The sequence below is a fragment of the Myotis lucifugus genome, unplaced genomic scaffold (assembly GCF_000147115.1).
Source record: "Myotis lucifugus unplaced genomic scaffold, Myoluc2.0 scaffold_712, whole genome shotgun sequence".
Classification (NCBI taxonomy): domain Eukaryota; kingdom Metazoa; phylum Chordata; class Mammalia; order Chiroptera; family Vespertilionidae; genus Myotis; species Myotis lucifugus.
In genome coordinates, this window is record NW_005871760.1 from 85,374 (window position 1) to 107,449 (window position 22,076).

Here is a 22,076-nt window from a genome sequence, read left to right on the forward strand (position 1 = left end):
ACCCTGGTTGGGGTGCATGCAGAAGGCAAGTGATCAATGTGTCTGTCTGTCTGTCTCTCTCTCTCTCTTCCTCTCCCTTCCACTCTGTAAAAAAAACAATGGGAAAAGACATAGAATGTTTGTGGCCAGACTCAGCATTTGAAAACTGCATTCCTGGGTCTAGCTGTTCAATGATAAAGACACAGTGGCTATGTGGAAAATCCTATATAATAAATGGCTAACATGCAAATTGTCCCCTCGGGAGTTTGACCGACCAGGAGTTCGACTGCTCGTTATGATGTGCGCTGACCACCAGGGGGTGGCATGGAACAAAGGAAGGCCCCAGCCGGCAGCTGGGAGAAGGAAGGCCCTGATCAGCCCTGACTGCCGGCCAGGCCTAGGGACCCTACCCTTGCACGAATTTCATGCACTGGGCCTCTAGTTGTAAGATAAATAAGAATTGGAAGAAGCACTTCTTCCTTCCTCTGCACTAGCTGGAGAGAGTTAGGGGCTGTGGAGTATGTGGGTGAAAACTTTATCTCAGTAATTGTCTCCGATCTAAAAGCCATCACCCTGAGGTTCTGACGAAGAACCAAAATGGAAAAGTTTGCTCCATTTGCATAAGTATTTCTTACTTCCGTCAGCTCGGTCTTCCTCCTGCGGACACAGTCCCTATGTCATTTCACCACGGAAAAGGCAGCAATGGCTCCTTTAAGTGTGCTCCCGCCACAGCAGGGGACAAGGCGTTTCTTTCAGCAGACCCTCCGGAGCGAGGGAGCACTGGGAGGCCTCAGGAATGCTCATTTTGCCTCCACAAAGCCGCAAATTATTTCCCACCTTCCCACACGAGTCCTCGTTAATGGAACCCATCCCCAGGTGACATAAAATATCTTATTAAATATTGATTGTTTTTCCTCTTGCTGAAAGTATGCGAATTCAAAAGGGCTGTCTTTATTTAAGCTCTGAAATATGGAAGAAATCGCTGGGCCTGCGATTTATCCTGAGAAAACAGTTTTCATTCCCTAATGCAAAATAGTCCCATTTCAGTCTGAGCTGTAAATGGCTCTGATATTTTCATCTGTATGGGAAAAAACCCAAGGCTTACACTCACACTCCTTCTTTCAGAGTCTATGTCCAAAAAAATGTACACATTAGGCTAATTTTTTTTGCAGGAAATTGTCCTCCATCTGTTCCGAGTTGATGAACTCAAACGCACAGGAGTAAAGGTGACAGGTGAGTGGCACATTCCGGTCATAAATCTGGAAGCTTTTAGAGACGATGCCTTTTAGTTTTGCACATTCACAATCTTTGTAAAAGTCGAGGAGTCTACGTTCTGAAGTTCATAAGGAACTCTACAGTCTTGAATGAATTCTTTCTGAAATGAGGACAGTGTTTAAAACTTCACAGATAGAACATTCCATTCCGAAAGGCTGAAGGCAGGGATGGCGCAAAGGGGGCCGCCCCGTGGCTGCTAGGGGGCCACACCCCGGCATTCCCGTCGGGGGGACATTGACTTCTGCTCTGGACACAGAGGGACCTGGTGACGTCAGCTCTGTGGGAAGGTCACAGGTAAGGAGCAAATCTGCATCTTCCTCCGTCGTAACCCTCCCGAGTGATCTCCCTGGCCGTCAGCCTTCGGTGTTCAGACCCTCATTCTACATTAACTGGGATTTTCTGTGGAACCCACAGGGAGACATGGCTCCTGGTTCATCCTTCGCAAACCCACTGCTCCTCCGTCAGCGCACTCCCGGCCCCGGACCACCGAGTGGAGGTGTGTGTGTGTGTGTGTGTGTGTGTCTGTGTGTGTTGTGTGTGTGGGTGATAGCTGGGGCAGGAGGTAGGGAGGAGGAAGGTAGGGGTGCTGGAGAGAGACGTCTACTTTCGCTGCTGCCCTCAGTGAGGCAGCAGGGATTTGACTGATCCACTTCTAAATCTCAGCTATATCGTCTACACCACCGGACGCTCCAGTACCAACCACACTGGCCTGAAAATGGAAAGGTGGAGTGAGTAAGTGGGGAGCCCACCCACAGAAAAACGGTGTCTGTGGGGAATTTTCACCCAAACAACTCGGGTATAGTTTACTTAAAACATCATGCATGCCCTTGAGCCAACAGGGTTAGATACTTGAATGTAAAGCATAAGGTGTCTGCCCAGTTGGCGTGGCTCAGTGGTGGAGCATTGACCTATGAACCTATGAACCAGGAGGTCAAGGTTCCATTCCCCATCAGGGCACATGCTGGGGTTTCAGGCTTGATCCCCAGTAGGGGGCATGCAGGAGGCAGCTGATCAATGATTCTCTCTCATCGTTGATGTTTCTATCTCCCTCTCCCTTCCTCTCTGAAATCAATAAAAACATATTAAAAATAAATTTAAATAAAAGCATAAAGTGCCTGATGTAGGAGACATTTCTACTGGTAGACGTCGCTCCTAAATGATGACAAGCATACACCGTTGCGTCGAGGAGAACAAGTAGGACATCAGTGGCTGAGGGTGTGAGTCGCCGCCTTCCAAACACAAATGTATGTCTTCATGAGCTAAACCATATGAAAGCCTGACTTCTCAGGGTGGGAAGCTGCTTTAAAAGCATAGAGGCTCCCCTGAAGGGAGGCTGCTTGAATCACCTCTGATTCCCGCCAAAGCCATGAGCGGGGGCTGCTCACAGGTGCATCCTGAGGGAGTGCCTCAATCCCACCTCCAACCCGGCCCTACTGATCCGCCTGACGCTGGCCACCCACGAGATCGACACACATCCCCGAGATGGGGAGTTAATGCCCAATCATCTTCATTTACTTCACTGGTCATTACTTATTTACCACGCTAGTTATCATCACATAGGCACCTCCTACACAAAACCACCCAGGGGCAAAGCAACAATCAGTGGCCATAGATCTTGTTGCCAGTGTAACTGAAAGGCACCAAGTCCCAAATCCCATGTTCTGCTAGAACCTGAGGACTAGGTTAGGGAAGGTCACTTTTTTTTTTTTTTTGCTTATTCCTCACCCGAGGATATTTTTCCATTGATTTTTAGGAAGTGTGGAAGAGAGAGGGAAAGACAGAGAGAAACACATTGATTGGTTGCCTGCTGCACACGCCCTGACCAGGGCCTGGGCTGGGGAGGAGCCTGAAACCAAGGTACGTGTCCTTGACGGGAATTGAAGCCGGGACCCTTTGGTCCGCAGGCCAGCGCTCTATCCACTGAGCCAAACCGGCTAGGGCAGGAAGGCCACCCTTTGAAGCTGAAACTAACAAACCTGAAAATAAATTGAGTGCCTTCAGGTTAGACTGAAAATAATCCCATACACCCACAGTGGATGGTATAAAGTTATTATCCCGCGGGATAACCAGATATCCAAACGATCCCACAAAATCTGTCAGGAAAATGGAAATAAAGCCATATTCTAGAGAAAAAGAGATGTCACCTTGGGCTCCAAAAAAAAAAAAAAAAAAAGAACAAAAAATGTACTAAAATCTTTAGGGGGCTGGGTAGGGTTTGGGAAACCGGCCGACACGAAACACTTATTAAATCAACAGGCAATACTTTATTGGGGGCTTGACGGGAAAATGAGGATTTTTAATCACAGAAGCAATTTGTGGTTTTAGATGCGGCTTCGTGTTAATAAGCAAAGGCGTTTGTGTTCCAATGCAACGTTTGTTAATATGTTTACTGAAGTGATGAGAATAATTGCAGCCCTTGAAAGCATGAACGTCTGAATTTGCATATTCCATAATTTAGCCAAAAATAACTAGTTAGGCTTCCGCAGTAATTGCCGAAGATATAAATGAGTGTAATGGTGATGCTATGTTTTAAAAATTGTGTTTTTGACCATGTTTTATGACACAGATTCCTATTTGTCCTGTGTTGGTAAATTTAAACACATGCATTTTGAAAAATAGAGATTACAGCTATACTGGGATTAAAAACCAGAGTTCAGTTTCCATAGTTACGGCCCTGTTCCAATTGGTCAGTGACTGTCTTAGTTAATCCCAGGAGACAGTAGAGGGTGGAGGTTGGCTATTTCTATGTTTCTTGCAACCGGTTCAGCTTTTTCTGGTCGCAGATCCTTCATTCTCCTCCTACGAGGCCACACCTCCCGGGCTCCAGGCCTGGGCCTCAGAACGTCCCCTCGGGCCTGAGGACACCGGTGGTCAGCAGGTCACCCCTCCCGTCCCCACTCAGGAACATCAGGAAAAGAACCCCAAGAGGAAGCCTTCCCTGCACTGCCCTGGCCCAGGGCCGAGACCCGACCTGGGTATTTCTCCTGGTCCGACTGCTGACAGCATCGCTGTTTTTATCTGGAGTCTCCTGACGTGATTGGAACCCTTCAGGACCCTAACAGGGGAGATGCCCTTTTCTCCAGTCGATGCCAGTTGGGAGTCTCAGGCCGCCCCCTGCTCACCTCCGGGGAGCCACCTCTGTCCCCTCATTGCAATCCGTCCTGAAGGGAACAAAACAGAAGCAGCACCCCAAACGTAAGCATCCCCGACTGCTGCCGACCTGGAGCCTGGCTCCTGGCCTAACCCCAGACTCCCTGTTTTCTCCCAGCCCTTTCCCCCCAAATCTGGCTGCACTGCCCTACTGGACAGCACAGCTGCCGATCCCCAGCTGAACTGCATGTTGGAAACAGCCCACGTGGGCCACGTCCAGCGTGCAGACCTGTTTTCTGTGGCCTCCAGCAGGTGTGAACAGAAAAGCAGACTCAACATCAGACGTGGAGAGCGCCCAGAAAGAAACATGCCTTGAAAAGCTTTGTGACACTGGGCCCGGATCTGGGACAGCCACCGCTGGCCGCCGAGAAGCGCCGGACCCTGTGAGGGCTTGTGGCCTGGCGCTGGGCAGCCCAGCCCCATCGCTGCTCAGGGTGTCACGTGTGCGCCAGGCAGGCGCCTCTGCAGGTGTTACCTGCCTGATCCTCGTGCCCTGGCCCGTTCTACCCAATCCAGCCCAGAGACGCCCCTGCTCAGGTCTGCAGTGAGCGAACAGGTGGGCATCTGTCACCTAAGAGACACAGGAGACCCCGGCCTGTTCACAGGAGCTCTGAAGGCCTCCTCAGGGCACCTCCTTCGCGGCATTGGCTTTAGGAGGAGACGGAACACAATTAACTTCCACACGTAGGCGGCAGGGCTCTGGGGGGGAGAGGCACAAGGAAGAATAAAACCCTCCGCGAAACCCCAAGACAGGCGATTCTCTGGAGAATTTCTGAACTTTCAGATTTTCCAGTAGGGCCAGTTAAGAGGGTTTTTTGTTTTTTTTTTAACTCAATGGGATAACAACAAAGAAATCTCTCTTGAGACAAGTTTGCCTCTGTCTGCAGGGGAGGCTCTGGGCTTGCAATGGACAGTCTTTGTTAGACTGTGTTTGGGTTCCGTTCATTTATGGTTACACATGACCCCCTAATTTTACTCCTTGGTGGCTTTGTATCTACCTACCTACCTACCTAATATAGAACATTACCTACGTAAGTATTTATCTATTTATCTATCCACCTACCTATCTACCTACCTACATATATACCTACCTATGTGTGTGTATATCTATCTACCTACCTATCTACCTACGTACCTACCTATGTATGTGTATCTATATATCTATGTATCTACCTATCTACCTACCTACCTACGTACCTACCTAGGTATGTCTGTGTGTCTATCACCTATCTATCTATCTATCTATCTATCTATCTACCTACCTACCTACCTACCTACGTATCTACCTATGTATGTGTGTGTATCTATATATCTATGTATCTACCTATCTACCTACCAATCTACACCTGTGCCTGTCTATCTACCTTCCTATCTACCTACCTACATGTGTATCTATCTATATATCTATGTGCCTTATATCTATCTATGTGCCTATGTATCTATCTACCTATCTACCTATGTATATATGTGTGATGTATGTATGTATCTCTCTACCTACCACCTACCTGCTTATCTGCTTAGATTTATACTTATAAAAACATATTCTCTCTTGCTTCATGGAGAAAATTGCCCCTATCTTTTATATGTCCTCAATTATCTCATATTTATAGTGCTTCTCTGTAGTGTTTAAAGGATAGTAAAAACCTATGAACACGCTAGCATGTTTTCTTTGGAACATTTAAAGAATAATGTAGAACATTACCTGGTGGACTTTAAAGTCACAAGCCTGGGGGCAGGGGGCTGGGGGAGAATCAGGCCGTAAGTGAAGGTGCCGTGTGAGTCGATAAAGTTACAATCATAGCCCATGGGATTTTATACACCCATGACTCCGTCCGCAAAACCCACGCAGGTAACACGTAACAGGCTGCCGGCGCCTGTGGTCGGAAAGCCTAATGTTTTCACAATAAACGAGGTTCCCTGTGCTGTTTTAAGGTCTTCATTTCTAGTGACTATAAACCTCTGGTTTAAGTGGAAATCTTATACTGGTTAGAAGTCTTAACGTTAGAAAATCTTACAGCTACAATGCAAGTGTTGGCACTGTCGGCTAGCCAAGGGTTTCAATAAGACCTGCTCATTCCATAACATCTGCACGTTAAATTCCTTCACTATAAGACGTAAAACTGATAAACCAACCTAAGTCCCACCGCTTCCAGTCTCGGCTATGGATTTTGTTTGCATTTCAACACACGCCATCCCAGGCCCTGTAATACAGTATCAGAAGCACTTTGCAAACAGGAGAACCTTTTCAGAGGCATGCACGCATGCCATTGATAGCTAACCGTCTGCACGCCATAAGCCTCTACAGACACAAGCAGCGGACCTTTATTAATTCCATTCAAAATATAGTGGCCGTTAACTGGTTAAAAACTTGCTCTCTGGTTTTCCAATAAATACCCGGTGTCCAAAGAAATAAAGACAATGACAGGCTATGCCTGGGTTTCTAACGGCACTACTCCCTGCTGTTTTGCAGCCTAATTAATCTCCCCATTTTGAAATGCCCGAAGGACTAAATCTTGTATCTTGACAATTCTTCAGTTGAACACACTTGTCGTCGCAGGATTCAGAAGGCAGATGCCAGGGAATGAAACTTGACTGACAACAGGGGAACAGCCCTCCCGCGGGTCAGCGCTCGCAGAATCCCTGTCGTGCTCACAGTCACGCCTAGCAGCCTCTTCCTCTCGGGGAGAAACAACGGAGGCGTTTTCAACAGGTCAGAACGTCCTACAAAAATGCTGGGAAAGTATTCCAGGGTCACGCCTGGTTCCGTTGCTTCGTTCCTATGTCCCCGGGGGAGGGAAATGTGTCCAGACCTCTGAAGAACGAATCCAGCTTGTGAAATGCTGGTTGCTTGTCTCTTTCATCAGGTCTGATACCTCCCCTATTTCTACAAGGAGAGGAAGAGGCAGAGAGAAAACGTCACCACTCTGCCAAGGCTGACCAGGAACCTGGTGTTGTGCTGCTGAAAGCACACAGTAGGTGCTCAATACACCGGCTGGTAGATATCGGTGACCTTGCAAGGCTTCCAGATGTAAAAATGCAAAGGCCCTGGCCGGTTTGGTTCAGTGGATAGATCGTCAGCCTGAGGACCAAAGGATCCCAGGTTTGGTTCCGGTCAAGGGCACATACCTTGGTTGTAGGCTCCTTCCCAGCCCGGGGCCCTGGCCAGGGCTTGTGCAGGAGGCAACCAACCAATTGATGTGTTTCTCTCACATCAGTGTTTCTCTCTATCTTTCCCTCTCTCTAAAAAAATCAATGGGGAAAAAAATCCTCAGGTGAGGATGAAAATACAAACAAAAAAGTGCAAAGGTTGCCCGGCCGGCATAGCTTAGTGGTTGAGTGTCAAACACTATGAACCAGGAGGTCACGGTTCGATTCCCAGTCAGGACACGTGCCCGGATTGCAGGCTCTATTCCCAGTGGGGGCGTGCAGGAGGCAGCCGATCAATGATTCTCTCTCATCATTGATGTTTCTGTCCCTCTCTCCCTTTCCCTTCCTCTCTAAATCAATAAAAATATATTTTAAAAAATACAAAGGTGGGCCTTCCGACCTCATGCTGACCCAGTTGCCATTGACTGTTGGCATCAACTATTTACATGATTTAACTGAACGGAAGCTCAGGGAGTGACGCGAATACTCTAAACCAGGGGTCCTCAAACTTTTTAAACAGGGGGCCAGTTCACTGTCCCTCAGACCGTTGGAGGGCCGGACTATAGTTTTAAAAAAAACTATGAACAAATTCCTATGCACACTGCACATATCTTATTTTGAAGTAAAAAAACAAAATGGGAACAAATACAATATTTGTATTTGCATGTGGCCCGTGGGCCGTAGTTTGAGGACCCCTGCTCTAAACAGTCAGACGTTACTGATACGGGCCGCAGTCGGCTCGCTCTGCGGGATTCAGGAAAGCTGTGCCAAGCCAACTAATTCCGCAAACAGAGTTTTGGAGACGGATGCTCTCAGGACTGAGAGGACATGTTCCCTCGGAGCCCCTCCCACGGAAGCAGCACATGCTGTTTACACATGACTCATTTCTGCGTGAAAGCGGGTCCCCTCAGCACCCCTAGGAGTTGAAATGCTAATCCTGGGATGTTTAATACATCCCATCCCAGTAAGTACCCATCCCATCCAAGGATCCACCATCGCCCCAAAATGTTCACATGTATTCTTATCTTAAGGCGGCCAAAAACTAGAGATTTATTCTTTCTCTCCGTATACCTTGCTGTGGTGTTCAAAGTCTTTCCGTGAACAGGTGTCATCTCTATAATCGGAAAAATATAGACTTTTACATGAAAAAAATCTAATTAAATGTGTTTTTCTTTTCAAGGATAAGCAAACTGATCTTAGTAAGAATGTATTTTATTCTGTATTTACTGAACCTTCAAACACACCCCTGGAAAATGGTAAAGGAAGAAGGTCAGACACGGAAGGTTCTTTTTCTAAAACTAGGATTTCCAACTCCCTTTCTTATTTTTTTAAAAATTGAATGTATTGGGGTGACATTGGTCAACATGAACATACAGGCTTCAGATGTGGGTTTCTATGTTACAAGATCTGTATTTTGCACCGTGTGCCCACCACCCAGAGTCAAACTGTCTCCTGTCACCTCATATTAGGGTCCCCTGATCCTCCCACCCCCTTCCCTCTGGCAACCGCCACTCTGCTGTTTGTGTCCACAAGTTTCAGTCTTATAGCCCACGTGAGTGAAAGCATATGGTTCTTAGCTTTTTCTGACTGACTTATTTCACTTAGCATGATCTTCTCAAGGTCCGTCCAAGGTGTTGCAAATGGCCGTATTTCCTCCTTTCTTGTGGCTGAGTCGTATTCCCTTGTGTACATGGACCACATCCTTAGACACTGAATTCCATCCCCAGGATGCCGCAGTGGATGCCTCAGTCCCAGCACGCACTTTAAATTGCACTGTGGGTCAGTAGGAAGCCACTGTGCACGTGGGGGATTCTGCAGCGTTTCTCTTCACGCCAGAACACCCCCCACCCCCGCTGGAGGGGAATGAGGCTCTGTGTGCTGGGCCCAGTGTTCACACTCAGGTCTGCTGAACCCCAGGTGCAACCACAGCTGCGCGCGTCTCTTCCCGCCGTAAACACACGGCCTCCAAAAATCCAGTCGCCGCATCATTCTTTTTGTTGTTTATCCTCACCCATTGGATATTTTTATCCTCACACAAGGATATTTTCCCATTGATTTTTTTAGAGAGAATGGATGGAAGAGAGGACTGCAGGAGAGAGAGAGGGAAAGGGAGAAAGAGAGAGAAAGAGAGAGAGAGAGAGAGAGAGAAAGAGAGAGAGAAACATCGATGTAACAGAGACACATCAATTGATTGCCTCTTGCACACACCCCAACTGAGGCCAGGGATGGAGCCTGCAACCACGGTCCGTGTCCTTGACCGGGAATCACACCCGAGACCCTTCGGTCCACAGGCCAATGCCCTAAGCACTGAGCCACACCGGCCCGGGGCCACGTCATTCTTAACGTGCGTTTCAGACTTTGCACCCTACCTGTACTGAGGGGAAGGGTTGCCTCTTGCTTCGCAGTTGAAAGTGACTCTCTTGTCCTCAGCACCGACGGGGACCATGCTGTCGCTGGGCTCGCTGACGAACACGGGGCCGTGTAAGAGCAGCTCACCTGTGGGCGGGAGACAGCGAGGGTGGCCAGGGTGAGTGGGGGGTGGTAAACGCTGCGTTCCAGCGACTCTCCTCTGCCCCGAGAAGCCCCGGGCTGACCACGCAGGCACCGCCGGGGTGGTGGACAAGCTACTGCCCATCACCTGGTCTCAGAGCCGGAGGTGGAAGCCAGCGCCGCCTGCCACGGGCTGGCCGGTACCCACCACATAACACGGGCTCCCTGGCATCGGGGTCTGGAGTCTGGAGGTTGCTCTATAAGGACCTTTACCAAAATCTTTTTAAAATGGGGAAAAGAACACATTGGTACCCTGTACATAATGTATCATATTAATCCAAGCTTTTTGGCAACATATTCCGAGAATCAAGTTGGCATTTCAATTTTCTAATAAAGTCTTAATATTTTAGTAAAATGGATACTGCTTTTTCATAAATTCATTCATAAACATATGCAAGATTTTTCAAAAAATGCTAAGATTAATTCAAGTTGCACATTGTACAAAATTACAACTCAGCCTTTAAACCTTTAGGGACTGAGCTTTCTTTTTAGCGATACCTCCCCTTCCTGAGTATAACTTCCTATTTCCAATTAACTGGGAAATTTCGAGGTTGTTCTATAAAAATTGAGTCATGAATAATATCATCACTGTGGTGCCTTCACTTTCATCTTCCTCCTCCTCCAACAGAACTCAAATGGAGACTTTGTACATGAAGAATATAATCCAAGAAGAACAACTGTTTGATATCTACATTGCATTTTCTTCAAAGATCACTTAAATAGGCAGAAATCTGGAAATAATTACTCCTTTCCCCCTATGGGCTAGATGAGTAGTTGTTTTAGGAACAACACTGAGGTGTCACGTGGAAAAACCTGTTTAAAAAAAAAAACTTTAACGTAAAAGTTGAAGGTTTTTTGTTTCATTAAAATATTTGAAGGATGTTTAAAGTTTGATATAAAGGCTCAAAAGTCTACTTCCGGTAACGTGTGTTTTACCGGACGACGCGTTTGGCCTCATTACACAGCGATGCCCTCGTCTAGGCAGGAAACCGGGCAGCGTTGGCTCAGCTCCCGTTTCACCAGGAAATTGTGTTTATGGAGAAAATTGGTCTTCTCAGGAGATGGATGCTGGAATTTTCAGAGGTGAGAGGCGATGACTTCCGTAACTTACTTTCAAAGGGTTGAGCTGATCAATCAATCAATCAACAGAAAAAATACATCCACGTATGTTCACCAATAGAACAAATACAGTGAAACGGCCCAGCAGTTCCATCTAAATGGTGCATGTGTGGGTGTTCATTATACTATTCTTTCAACTTTATAGGTGCTGGAGAATTTTCACAAGAAGAAGAATAAACATTTTGAAAAACCTATGCATTATACATATACTAATTTTTTTTAAAAGTCTTCTCTTACTTATCCATTCCTTCAGAAAACAAAACGAACAAAAGAAATACATCAAGTGATCTATAAGAGCTGTTTTGTATGGTAGATGTCTGAGAAATCATTCCTTTTTCTTTCTGTTTTGTTCTGAACTTCAAATTTTCCAAATTAACAAATAAAAAGCCCATGTTTATTTTGCTCCCTGAAATAATTTACCTGCTAAAAGGAAACTGTTGTTTTCAAGACATAAAAATACTGGTGTTAAAATTTATATTTGCTCATTACTCTAGAGATTATAACTTTTAGCTCCTTTTGGAAAAAAATATTCATGAACTAACATCTGCAAATTCTGATTAACTGTTGCATTCGTCTGCTACAGGAGACTCATGAGGTAAGAAGGCATAAAACATTGGGCCAAAATTAGGGACTGAAATGAGAATCTGACAGTCAGAAGAGTGTCTGAATTTTTTGAAAAAACCAAACAACAACAATAACAACAAAAACTGTTCTTCCTTGCTACTGGAGGAGTATTACTCCACAGTTTAAAAATTATTGAATATATGACTCAAGTATATTTCTAACCTCAACTTGGAAAATACAGCTTAGTTTTACCTACCTCCTAGGCAGCCAATGAATGACAGCAGGACCAGCTGTTTCCATGACAACAGCATCTTTAATTGCCCACAGGGAGGAACTCTGGTCCAGTCTCTGATGAACAGGGTGGTTTGTCTTCAGGTAAACCCTTAATCTGTGAAATATATGTACAAAGAAGTTAGGCTTGAAAAAAATGAATTGCCTTTATAAATACATTTCCTTATTCTCCTAAAACTGTATGCCACTCAAAATCCTCAAAGGAAATGCATCTTTTTGGATGCAAAAGAGAAGATGTATGAAATGTAGAGACATTAAAAAAAAACACACACTCTATGTAACTGAGAGGCAGATGGAAGTGGCCTCATAAAATCAGAACTGTTCAACACTAAAAATATTAAACATTAATGTTAAGTGTTAAAACACTGGCGAGATAATAATTACAGCACTTATAACCCTGGCATTCCAACTTTTCTCATTTTCTCCGATGATGACATGCTGCTAAGACTACGAGGGTCTCGGGACCAGACACCTCACAGCACCGGTTATCTGGGCCCCCGGGTCCATGACGAGGAGCGTCAATTATAAACGGCAGGACCGAGGCTCGCCTCCAGGGCGGCGCGCTCAGGACAAGCGCAGAGAGCGTGCTGCCGAGCACAGACCCAAAACGCTCGTGGTGGGAACTACGGAGCCTGAGAGTCTTGCAAGTGAAACGATTTTCTTGTTTATCTTCTTTAATTTTCCTCAACTGAAACGGGCTGGTAGAGAGGAAATAATTATGTGAACATCCTGCGTCATGTTCAGCAGCCAACAAACACTCGTTAACCTGCGTGGTGAGAGGTCAAGCCGAATGGCCGCACACCTGGGGCCCTGTTCCGACGGCCGACAGCGGCCCATGCTGGCGGGAGGACGCACGGCTGGGCCTGGGCAGCGGCTGGGCCTGGGCCGAATTCGCTGTCGCTGAGCCAGGGTGAGGAATCCCAGCTTAAATGTGGATTTGGCAAGTGAGCGATGTCATCAATCTAAACTGTGTCCCGACCATTAAAAAAGTGAAAATATCACAACGCCCAAGTCATGTTCTTACACTGATAGGCTAAGCCCGCCGTTCCCATGGCGATGCTGCGACCTAATGTATGTGGGAGGCGGCGCTGGGGCTGGGACGGTGGAGTGGATGCCAGATTTGGCAGCACTGACTCTGCCCCTGAGAACCTGGAACCACCAACATGCAGCTGACAACCACTGTCCCAGGAATTGGATCTGTGGCCATTCTTCACCATCCAGCTCTGCAAAGGCCATGACACCATCCACCACTGCAAAGGCCATGACACCATCCACCACTGCAAAGGGCACACTCGCCATCCACCACTGCAAAGGGCACACTCACCATCCGCCACTGCAAAGGGCATGCACACTCGCCATCCACCACTGCAAAGGGCACACTCACCATCCACCACTGCAAAGGGCACACTCGCCATCCACCACTGCAAAGGGCATGATGCCATCCACCACTGCAAAGGGCATGATGCCATCACCACTGCAAAGGGCAGGACGCCATCCACCACTGCAAAGGGCATGACGCCATCACCACTGCAAAGGGCACGCTCACACATACACGTAAACACATGCATGCATACAGCTGCAAACGCTGCAAAATGAATTCAGGTGTTGCCGTTTCCCCGGCAGGTGAAGGACAAAAACAGTCGAGGGTGAGAGGGGGAGGGAGGCAGCCGATATGGGTGAGACAAGCCACCAAACTGGGTGTGACTCCAGCTTAACCCGGAGTCACCCAAGGCTGTCCCGAGCTGCCCGCATAATCCCTGTCATGGGGGCAGGGCCGGGGGCTCCACACACCACCTCCCACTCGTCACCGTGTGGAGGCCGTTCCCGGGGCATCACTGCCCAGCACGTCCAGCCGCTCGCTGGGCAGCAACGTGACTCCCCAGCCCAGCAGTGAGCTCAGGTAAGGAAGGGGCAGGGAGTGAGAGGGCGCGGCTGCATCTGCCACAGGACGCACCGGAAACAGCTTTGGGAGCCACGTGCATGGCGTCTGTCCCAGAGACCGACGCCGAGATGACCGAGTGATCCCAGTACACGGGGTGGGGTGGGGGCGCCCTCTCCACCTCACTCACTCAGCCCTGGGTTCCCAGGCCTCCGCCCTGGCTGGCGCCTCCTCTGTGGCCTGGAAGCTTTCAGACCCGCCTGCCTCCCTCTATTTCTGCTCAGTCAGCGACACCGTCTGTGTCCACAATTATTTTCAATTACAAACCCGAATGCTGACCCAAATCATTCTGGATTAAGCTGATAACTGACAATCCATAACCACCACACCCTCCTTCTGATCATGTCTGTGAGGAAGCTGTAGTCCAGAAATCATGAGCTCACACACACACACACACACACACACACGCACAATGGACACAGGTGCACATGCATGCATGTGCACATGTGCAGATGCACACACATATGCGTGCACACACACGTGGACACCTATGCACATGCGCACACACAATAGAAAAGCAATATTTATTTAGCCATGAACTTGAAATTACTTCAGAAAAAAATGTAAGACATTATTAAAAGGATGATAACACTGTTATCTTCCCAACAATGCACCCCAGGTTCCGTGTGTGTGTTACACTTTAAACGTGTAAATGTATTCGAAGACGTTCTCAAGTCTTTTTGAAAATCCATGTGATCAATACATACTATTGAGCAGCTGCTATGAGGTGTCAGGTTGTCATCCTGGAGGGCGGTGGGGTAGGGGGTGTCGGGTCACGGACCAGCCCCGCCCGAGTGGACTCTATGAACGAGGGGGAGGGGCACACGATCCACGTCAGCGCCAAGTCGCCGTGAACGGGCCACCGGCAGGGACAGTGACAGGGAGAGGTTTCCCTGGAGCCTTGGGGGCAGGGGGAGGCCCCCCCGGAAGGTCAGGGGCTCCTCTGAGGAGGCGAGCAGATGGCGGGAAGGCGGAGATGCATAACCGACGTGTGATGTGTGTGCTGAGGGGAGAAGGGGGAGCACCCTTCCGGGTGTGGACACAGACCAGGTGTCGCCCTGAACTGGACTCAGGCTGGCCACCTCCCTGCCCTCCTGGGCTGCTCAGACCCTACCCCTGCCCCTCGACCCACCACCTCAGGGCGAATGCCTGGCTAGCAGGAGTTCCAGAATCCTGCTCTCTGATTGGTCCGTGCCCACGACCTACCTATAGGTCAATATTTCAGCAAAGTGACTTAGGTGCTGACGGCTTGTGGCAAGAGCAGAAGGAAGGCCCACAGGAGAGGCTGCCGATGGCGAAGGTGGGTGTGAAGGAAATGAGGCTGCAGGTGTACAATGGGGGGCCCTCAGATGTCGGGCTAAGGATGCTGGTCTCAGGACAAAGCCCGGGAAAAGCCATCGCGTTTGGAAACAGGAGTTGACACGATCAGATTCGCAAGGGGAGGGCATTCAAATCAGACGCCTTATATCTGTACCAGGCGTAAAAGGATAAAAAGAAAACACATTTTCCAAACACACCCACTTTATCTTTCCCTTCGAATTCACAGACTCCCAGGCTAGAAAATACTAGGCAAACTGTCTGATATAAGAGAGGGAATACGGATATTCTAATATTCCCATAGAGGCGAGCGCACGGGCATACACTCTATAATAAAGTTTGAAGATAAAAAAGTAACTCATTCAGGAATATTCCGTTTAAAAATTACGTTGCTCCTTTCGTCAACGCTAAGTAGGGCACTGACGTGATAAATAACGAAGGCGACGAACCCAATCAGGACCCGGTGTGTCTCCGAGCTGCCAAGAACCGTCGCAGAGCGAGGGGACGCGGCCCGCTCCCGAGACCACCGAGCCCAAGTAATGACAAAGGAAGCCAAAGAGCAAGACAAACCCAAATCAAACGCCATCCGCTCTCGCCGTGTTCACGGGGATGTCTCACATCAAAGGAAAGCTAGACGATACCCTTCACAATTTCCTCTGCCGACAGACAGCTGCATCTGGGGCCAAAAGCGCACGATATTCACCACACGTTGCTGGGGGCGTCTTTAAATAGCTCCCCCAGTTAGTGCGTATTGACCCCCGTCCTGTCTCTTCTTAATGTCAGTCAGCTGAGGGCCCAGAACTGCCAGACCTTGGACCCCAAACCAAAAACGGCTCGAGAGTAGTTCCTGCGTTTTGCTCTAAGAGACCATTTGCGGCTGTCGTCACATGCATTATGAGATGCCGCGAAGGTAACAGGTCGTGAAATATTGATACGCATTTGTAATATTAAACGTCTGTGGACAACGCTGAGCGCCGCCTTGGCCAGCGCGCGGGGCCGCTTCCTGTCCGGGGAAGTTCGGTTCAGCTGTTTGGTTGAGTGTGGCTCTGTTTCCATCAGACTCACAGGCACCCGATGCGAGTCTCCTCTTCAGAGGCAAACAGGACAGAGATTCGAGCAGAAGGATGGCTTCGCGCATGCCTCAGAGCCACAGTCACCTCCAGCTTCGATGGTGGAGAAACAAACGCCGTTCTTGGATTTACACTGCTCCCACGTCCCCACCACCAGCGCCCACTGTTTTGCAAGCATCTCTCTCAGATCCATGTCTCTCTCTCTCTCAGATCCATGTCTCTCTTTCTCTCTCTCTCTCTCTCTCTCTCTCTCCCCCCCCCCCTTTCTCTCTCTAAAAATCAATAAAAATGCATATCCCAGGGAGGATTAGAACAAAAAGTAACTTGTACTCTAAAAAAAATAGTACAGAAACCATGGGAGGCGGAATAAATTGTGGTTAAACATGGTGTATATATGTACATGTGTGTACACATGTATGTGGCATAGATACATATGTGCTCACACACCGTTGTATAACCTTGGGCAAGTTACTTGTTCCTTGAACCTCCTTTGCCCCAGCCCTCAGTTTCACACCTGCAGAGCGGGGGGAGTGTGTGCATAGGTGCTTTACTATAAGAAGAAGGACTGTGACTGTGTGCTGAGCCGGCTCCCTGGACGGAGAGAGGACAGTTGCCACGACTGCTATGCAGAAATTAAATATGATGGGCACCTGACTGGTGATAAATAAGACTTCAATGGAGGAGGCACTTAAAGGCAGGTCTCCAACTCATTTTAAAGCGACACCAGCTGCGCCCAACACTTGTTCTGCTTAACTGTGTGTTTTTTAAAGTTGCGTTTTATCACAATGAATGGAGTGGTTCTGACACCTTTGGGAATGCTAATCACGGCTATGAACAGTTATAAGCTTGGAACTCACACCTATTAGGGGCTGCTTCTAGGTGTACAACACATCCGCTCTATCAACACAGAGGCGTGAATCTAAATGGAGGCAAACTGTGAATTTATCCCCACTGTATGGATTTCAGTGGAAGAGACAGACCCTTTTCCCCCCCGCCTCCCCCACCCCTGCCCCTGCTCCCCACACATACAGGGGCACAGCTCTGACTGTTTTCCTGCAAACAAGCAATGGTTCAGAAGAAACCCCTAGTGCACAGGGATGGGAGCTCAAACTGCCAGCCTGCAAGGAATAATGGGGAACAGGGCACAGATACCACACCCCAGGGAGGGGATGAGCACTGTAAACCCGGGGCCTCCAGACGCTCCGAGTTTTCAGAAGACCCGGACACGCAGAGTTTTACAGAAGACGTCCCCGTTTTCCAACATTAGCAAGCCACCCACTTAAACCACAACTTCAGAACACGTGTGCGGACCAAACCACATATGCCTGCAACCTGGACGCCATCCGCCCGGAAGCGTCTGACCAAATGCATTTTCCCGCTTAAAGAAGTCTGAACGGTGTAACTGACCCCTGTGGCCCTGGACGAATGTGCAACAGAGCGTATCAGAGACACTGCAGCCTTGTGTCCAATCAGGGATCAGTGTGAATCCCTTCCTTGCGGGAAGGGTGACGGGGACAGCAGGAAATCTGTGATGTAGAAAGTGCTGCCTTCTACTCAGCGGGGTGATTCTCATTCGTCCCCTGGGAGCTCACACCTAAGAGCCACGCTTTGCAGCCCAAGGTCAGCGGGTCCCAAAGACTCTGCCCAGATGGGGACTCGCTGGGCGCTGTCCACAGGCTGCCTCGGGTCACAGGAGCCCAACGGCCACCCCGAGGGCCATAACAGTAACATTTCTAAGCCTGCCCATAGGAGAGGCGAAGAAAGCATTTGCAAGTACCAGCGGGAAAAGTTTAGACTTCAAGGAAGACAGTGAGGGGCAAGGCAGAGTCCTCACATCTCAGTTCACACACGTTCAGGACTGCCTGGCCTCCCCACAGTCGGGCGGACTCAGGAGACGACGGCATTTACCCAAAAGCCACCTGCAGATCTGGCAGGGGGAGGGGGAGGGCCGAGGGGAAAGGCAGGCCCAGCTCTGAACAGCACCACTGCTTCTCAGGCCCCGGACCCCGCCCAGCAAGTAGCGATGACAAACGTGCTCTGGAACAGACCCTAAGATGCTGGTGTGTCCAGGGCTCAGACCCGCTTCCCTGCTTCCCCGGACCCTCCGGATAAAGTACCGCTACTTGCACATACACACACACACACACACACACACACACACACGTTTCCTTCTGTGGAATCAAAACACGGTCCGGCCACCAGCCTCTGCATTTCAGAAAAACAAAGACAGCCTGGCCGGCGTGGCTCAGTGGTTGAGCATCGACCCATGAACCAGGAGGTCACGGTTCAATTCCCGGTCAAGGCACATGCTTGGGTTGTGGGTTCGATCCCCAGTAAGGGGCGTGCAGGAGGCAGCTGATCCATGATTCTCTCTCATCATTGATGTTTCTCTCTCTCTCCCTCTCCCTTCCTCTCTGACCTCAATAAAAATATATTTTTTTTAAAAACACGGTCCGGCCACCAGCCTCCGCATTTCAGAAAAACAAAGACAGTCCGGCCGGCGTGGCTCAGTGGTTGAGCATCATTAAAGAACCGGCGGACAGTATACGTTGGTGAGAAGTGGCAGGTGGGGGAGCCTGGAGGGTCCCGGGCCACCAGAACACAGGGAAGCAGCCTCTGGGATTCAGACAACTTTGCTCACTTGTCTTTTTGTTTTTTATGTTGGCAACTCATTTTTTTATCCTCACCCTAGGATATTTTTTCCATTGATTTGTACAGAGTGTAAGGGAGGGGGAGACAGAGAAACATCGATGTGAGAGAGACACATCGACTGGCTGCCTCCCGCAGGTGCTCCAACTGGGGCCAGGGATTGAGCCTGCAACCCAGGTACGTGCCATTCACTGGGAACCAAAGCCAGACTGGTCGGTGCACAGGACAATGCTCTAAATCAGCGGTTCTCAACCTGTGGGGTCGCGACCCCTTTGGGGGTCGAATGACCCTTTCACAGGGGTCGCCTAAGACCATCGGAAAACACATATATAATTACATATTGTTTTTGTGATTAATCACTATGCTTTAATTATGTTCAATTTGTAACAATGAAGTTGGGGGTCATCACAACATGAGGAACTGTATTAAAGGGTTGTGGCATTAGGAAGGTTGAGAACCATGCTCTAACCACTGAGTCACACCGGCTAGGGCAGCATCTGTTGTTGTTTTTTAAATAACACAGGGCTGGTCTAACAAAACTAGACAAGATGTGGCCACAGGCGGGAGTTTGCAGTCTCTAAACCTACAGGGACGGGAGAAGAACAAAAAACCAGCCACAGGAGCCAAAACCCTCTTTGGAGACTTGTTCAAATCAGGCTGAGCCTGCTGTGCTCACCTCCCGCCCGGCCACTTCGGCAGGCTCTCCGCCGGCGGCCCAAAGCCCAGCCCCAGCCCGGAGCGGGGCCAAGGGGGATGCTCCACACAATATGTGTTGAATTCATGAACATCTGATTTAGGGCTGGAGTTGCCACAGTTGGCCCCGTATCATACCATCTGGGGAGCTAAACAGAAACGCCGATCGATCCCCTGGTCTCACTGCCTCGCCATTTCCAGGCTTCAGGCCCAGAAACTGCCGTCGGTTTAAAACTTCCCCAAGGAACTCTGTGTGGCCCAGCGCTCTCAGGAACCAGCTCCGCTTCCAACTCTCGCCCGCTGCCCAGCCCACGAGCGCCTGCAGGCGGCTCCACCCCGCTGCAGGGCTGCTCCCTCCTCTCCGCGGGGTGCACTGGGGAGCTCTCAGGTTCCTCCTCACCAGGAGGTGGAGGCGGAATGGTGTTCATGTTGCCTGTCCCCGGAGGAGTCGCTGCCAAAATCAGCAGGTGCTTCCGAACCCCGCTGAGAAGATGCAGCAAAGGTCTCGGCTGGAAACACGCTCACAGGGAGGGAGGGCGTCGCTGGGCACTGAGGAGAGGTTTCCGGGCCTGGGGCCTGGGTGCTGGGAGCCACGGGGGGACAGAGGAGCCGTCACCTGGAGTTTCCAGGGAGACCCCAGGCCACAGAAGCTGGGATGGCACCAGCAGGGAGCGACCCGTGGACGGACACGCCTGGGAGGGCGATGACTGAGACCCGGCCTCTGACCAAGTCCCCTCCTCTGATCACTGCTCATGCTGCCATCTCTCAGTTCTGGCTCCACAGAGACTTGGGAGCCACAGCAGGAAGGCTGGGGAGGTGGTGAGGGTCTGCGATTAAAACAGCCTGAATGGAGTCATAGAAATAGAGGAATTGGGTTTCCTGTGCTAGTTGAGCTTGGGGGTGAGCTTTCAGCCCTACCACCCATCCACAGGAAGGCTTTTATTAAAAATACTAGAGGCCTGGTGCACAAAATTTGTGCACTCGGGAGGGGGGTCCCTCAGCCCAGATTGCAAGAGGGTGCAGGCCAGGCCAAGGGACCCCACCGGTGCACAAACGGGGCTGGAGAGGGACGCAGGAGGTTGGCCAGCCGGGGCAGGACGGTGGGAGGGTTCCAGGGCATGTCCGGCCCATCTTGCTCAGTCCTGATTGGCCAGACCCCTACTGGTCAGAGCATCTGCCCCCTGGTGGTCAGTGCAGGTCATAGAGAGCAGTTGAGTGGCCTTAGCATATCATTATCATGTTACACTTTGATTGGTTGAACAGATGACACTTAGCATATTAGACTTTTATAATATAGGATATATTTTTATTGATTTCAGAGAGGAAGGGAAGGGAAAGAGAGAGAGGGAGAAAAGAAGAGGGAGAAAGAGAGAAAGAAAGAGAGAGAGAGAAACTTTAATGATGAGAGAGAATCACTGATCGGCTGCCTCCTGCATGCCCCCTACTGGGGATCGAGCCTGCAACCTGGACATGTGCCCTGATAGGGAATGGAACCGTGACCTCCTAGTTCATAGATTGATGCCCAATCACAGAGCCACACCGGCTGGGCTTTTCATTGATTTTTAGAGAGAGTGAAAGGGAGGGAAGGTGGAGGGAGAGAAACCTCGATATGAGAGAGACACATTGGTTGCCTCCTGCATGTGCCCTGACCTGGGCCAGGGATCAAACCTGCAATACAGGTATGTGCCCTTGACTGGGATTCATACTCTTGACTGGTTCCTTCCCATGGGCTCCTGGGATTCCAGGGCCTGGACTCTCAGAGCCGAGTCCGACTGGGTGACCTTCTCTTTGGTTGCAACATTGTGGTGACTTCCCGGGCCCAGAGCACCTACTGCCGCCCACCCACACCCCCTGGAAGATGTCACCACCTGGCAGTGTGGCCGCAAGCATTACCCCCCAACACCACGCCCATCTGCCTCCGCCCAGGGCTATTCCTTCTCCGTCCTCTCATGTCCACACCCCCCTCCGGCTCACCTCCCTCGAGCCCACAGTCGCAGTTTTTTCCTGGGAGATGGAGCCCAGGAATCCAGGGGAAAACCACACAGACTTGTATTTTCAGAAATGCTCCAGCCGTACATGCGTGTGAGCACACACTCCGTTCTCCCCTCTGAGCCTTTCAAATAAGCTTCCCGTGTTCTCATCAATAAACCACCACCAGTCCGACAGCTAATCTGCATAGCTTCTTCCTTGCCATTTAAAAAATTTAGAAAATCAATAGCACACATAATGTCTACTTAAAATGGACCCAGAGAAACTCATTCCCAAAGCCAGACCAGACTACACTCCCTTTTCCGAGGGTGGGGAAAAAAATAATTCTTCACCTAGCCACAAGC

General features: G+C 49.5%; 1 protein-coding gene across 1 annotated transcript in view; it reads right to left on the reverse strand.

The window, feature by feature from the left end:
* The window catches only part of LOC102433232 (contactin-3-like), an 80,665-nt gene extending 68,496 nt beyond the window's left edge, over window positions 1-12,169 (reverse strand). The window contains 2 exon segments of the mRNA XM_023746632.1: window positions 9,921-10,047; window positions 12,041-12,169. Of these exon segments, the coding sequence (XP_023602400.1) occupies window positions 9,921-10,047; window positions 12,041-12,095 (182 nt within the window). The 5' untranslated portion in view covers window positions 12,096-12,169.
* Between the last annotated feature and the right edge of the window lie 9,907 nt (window positions 12,170-22,076).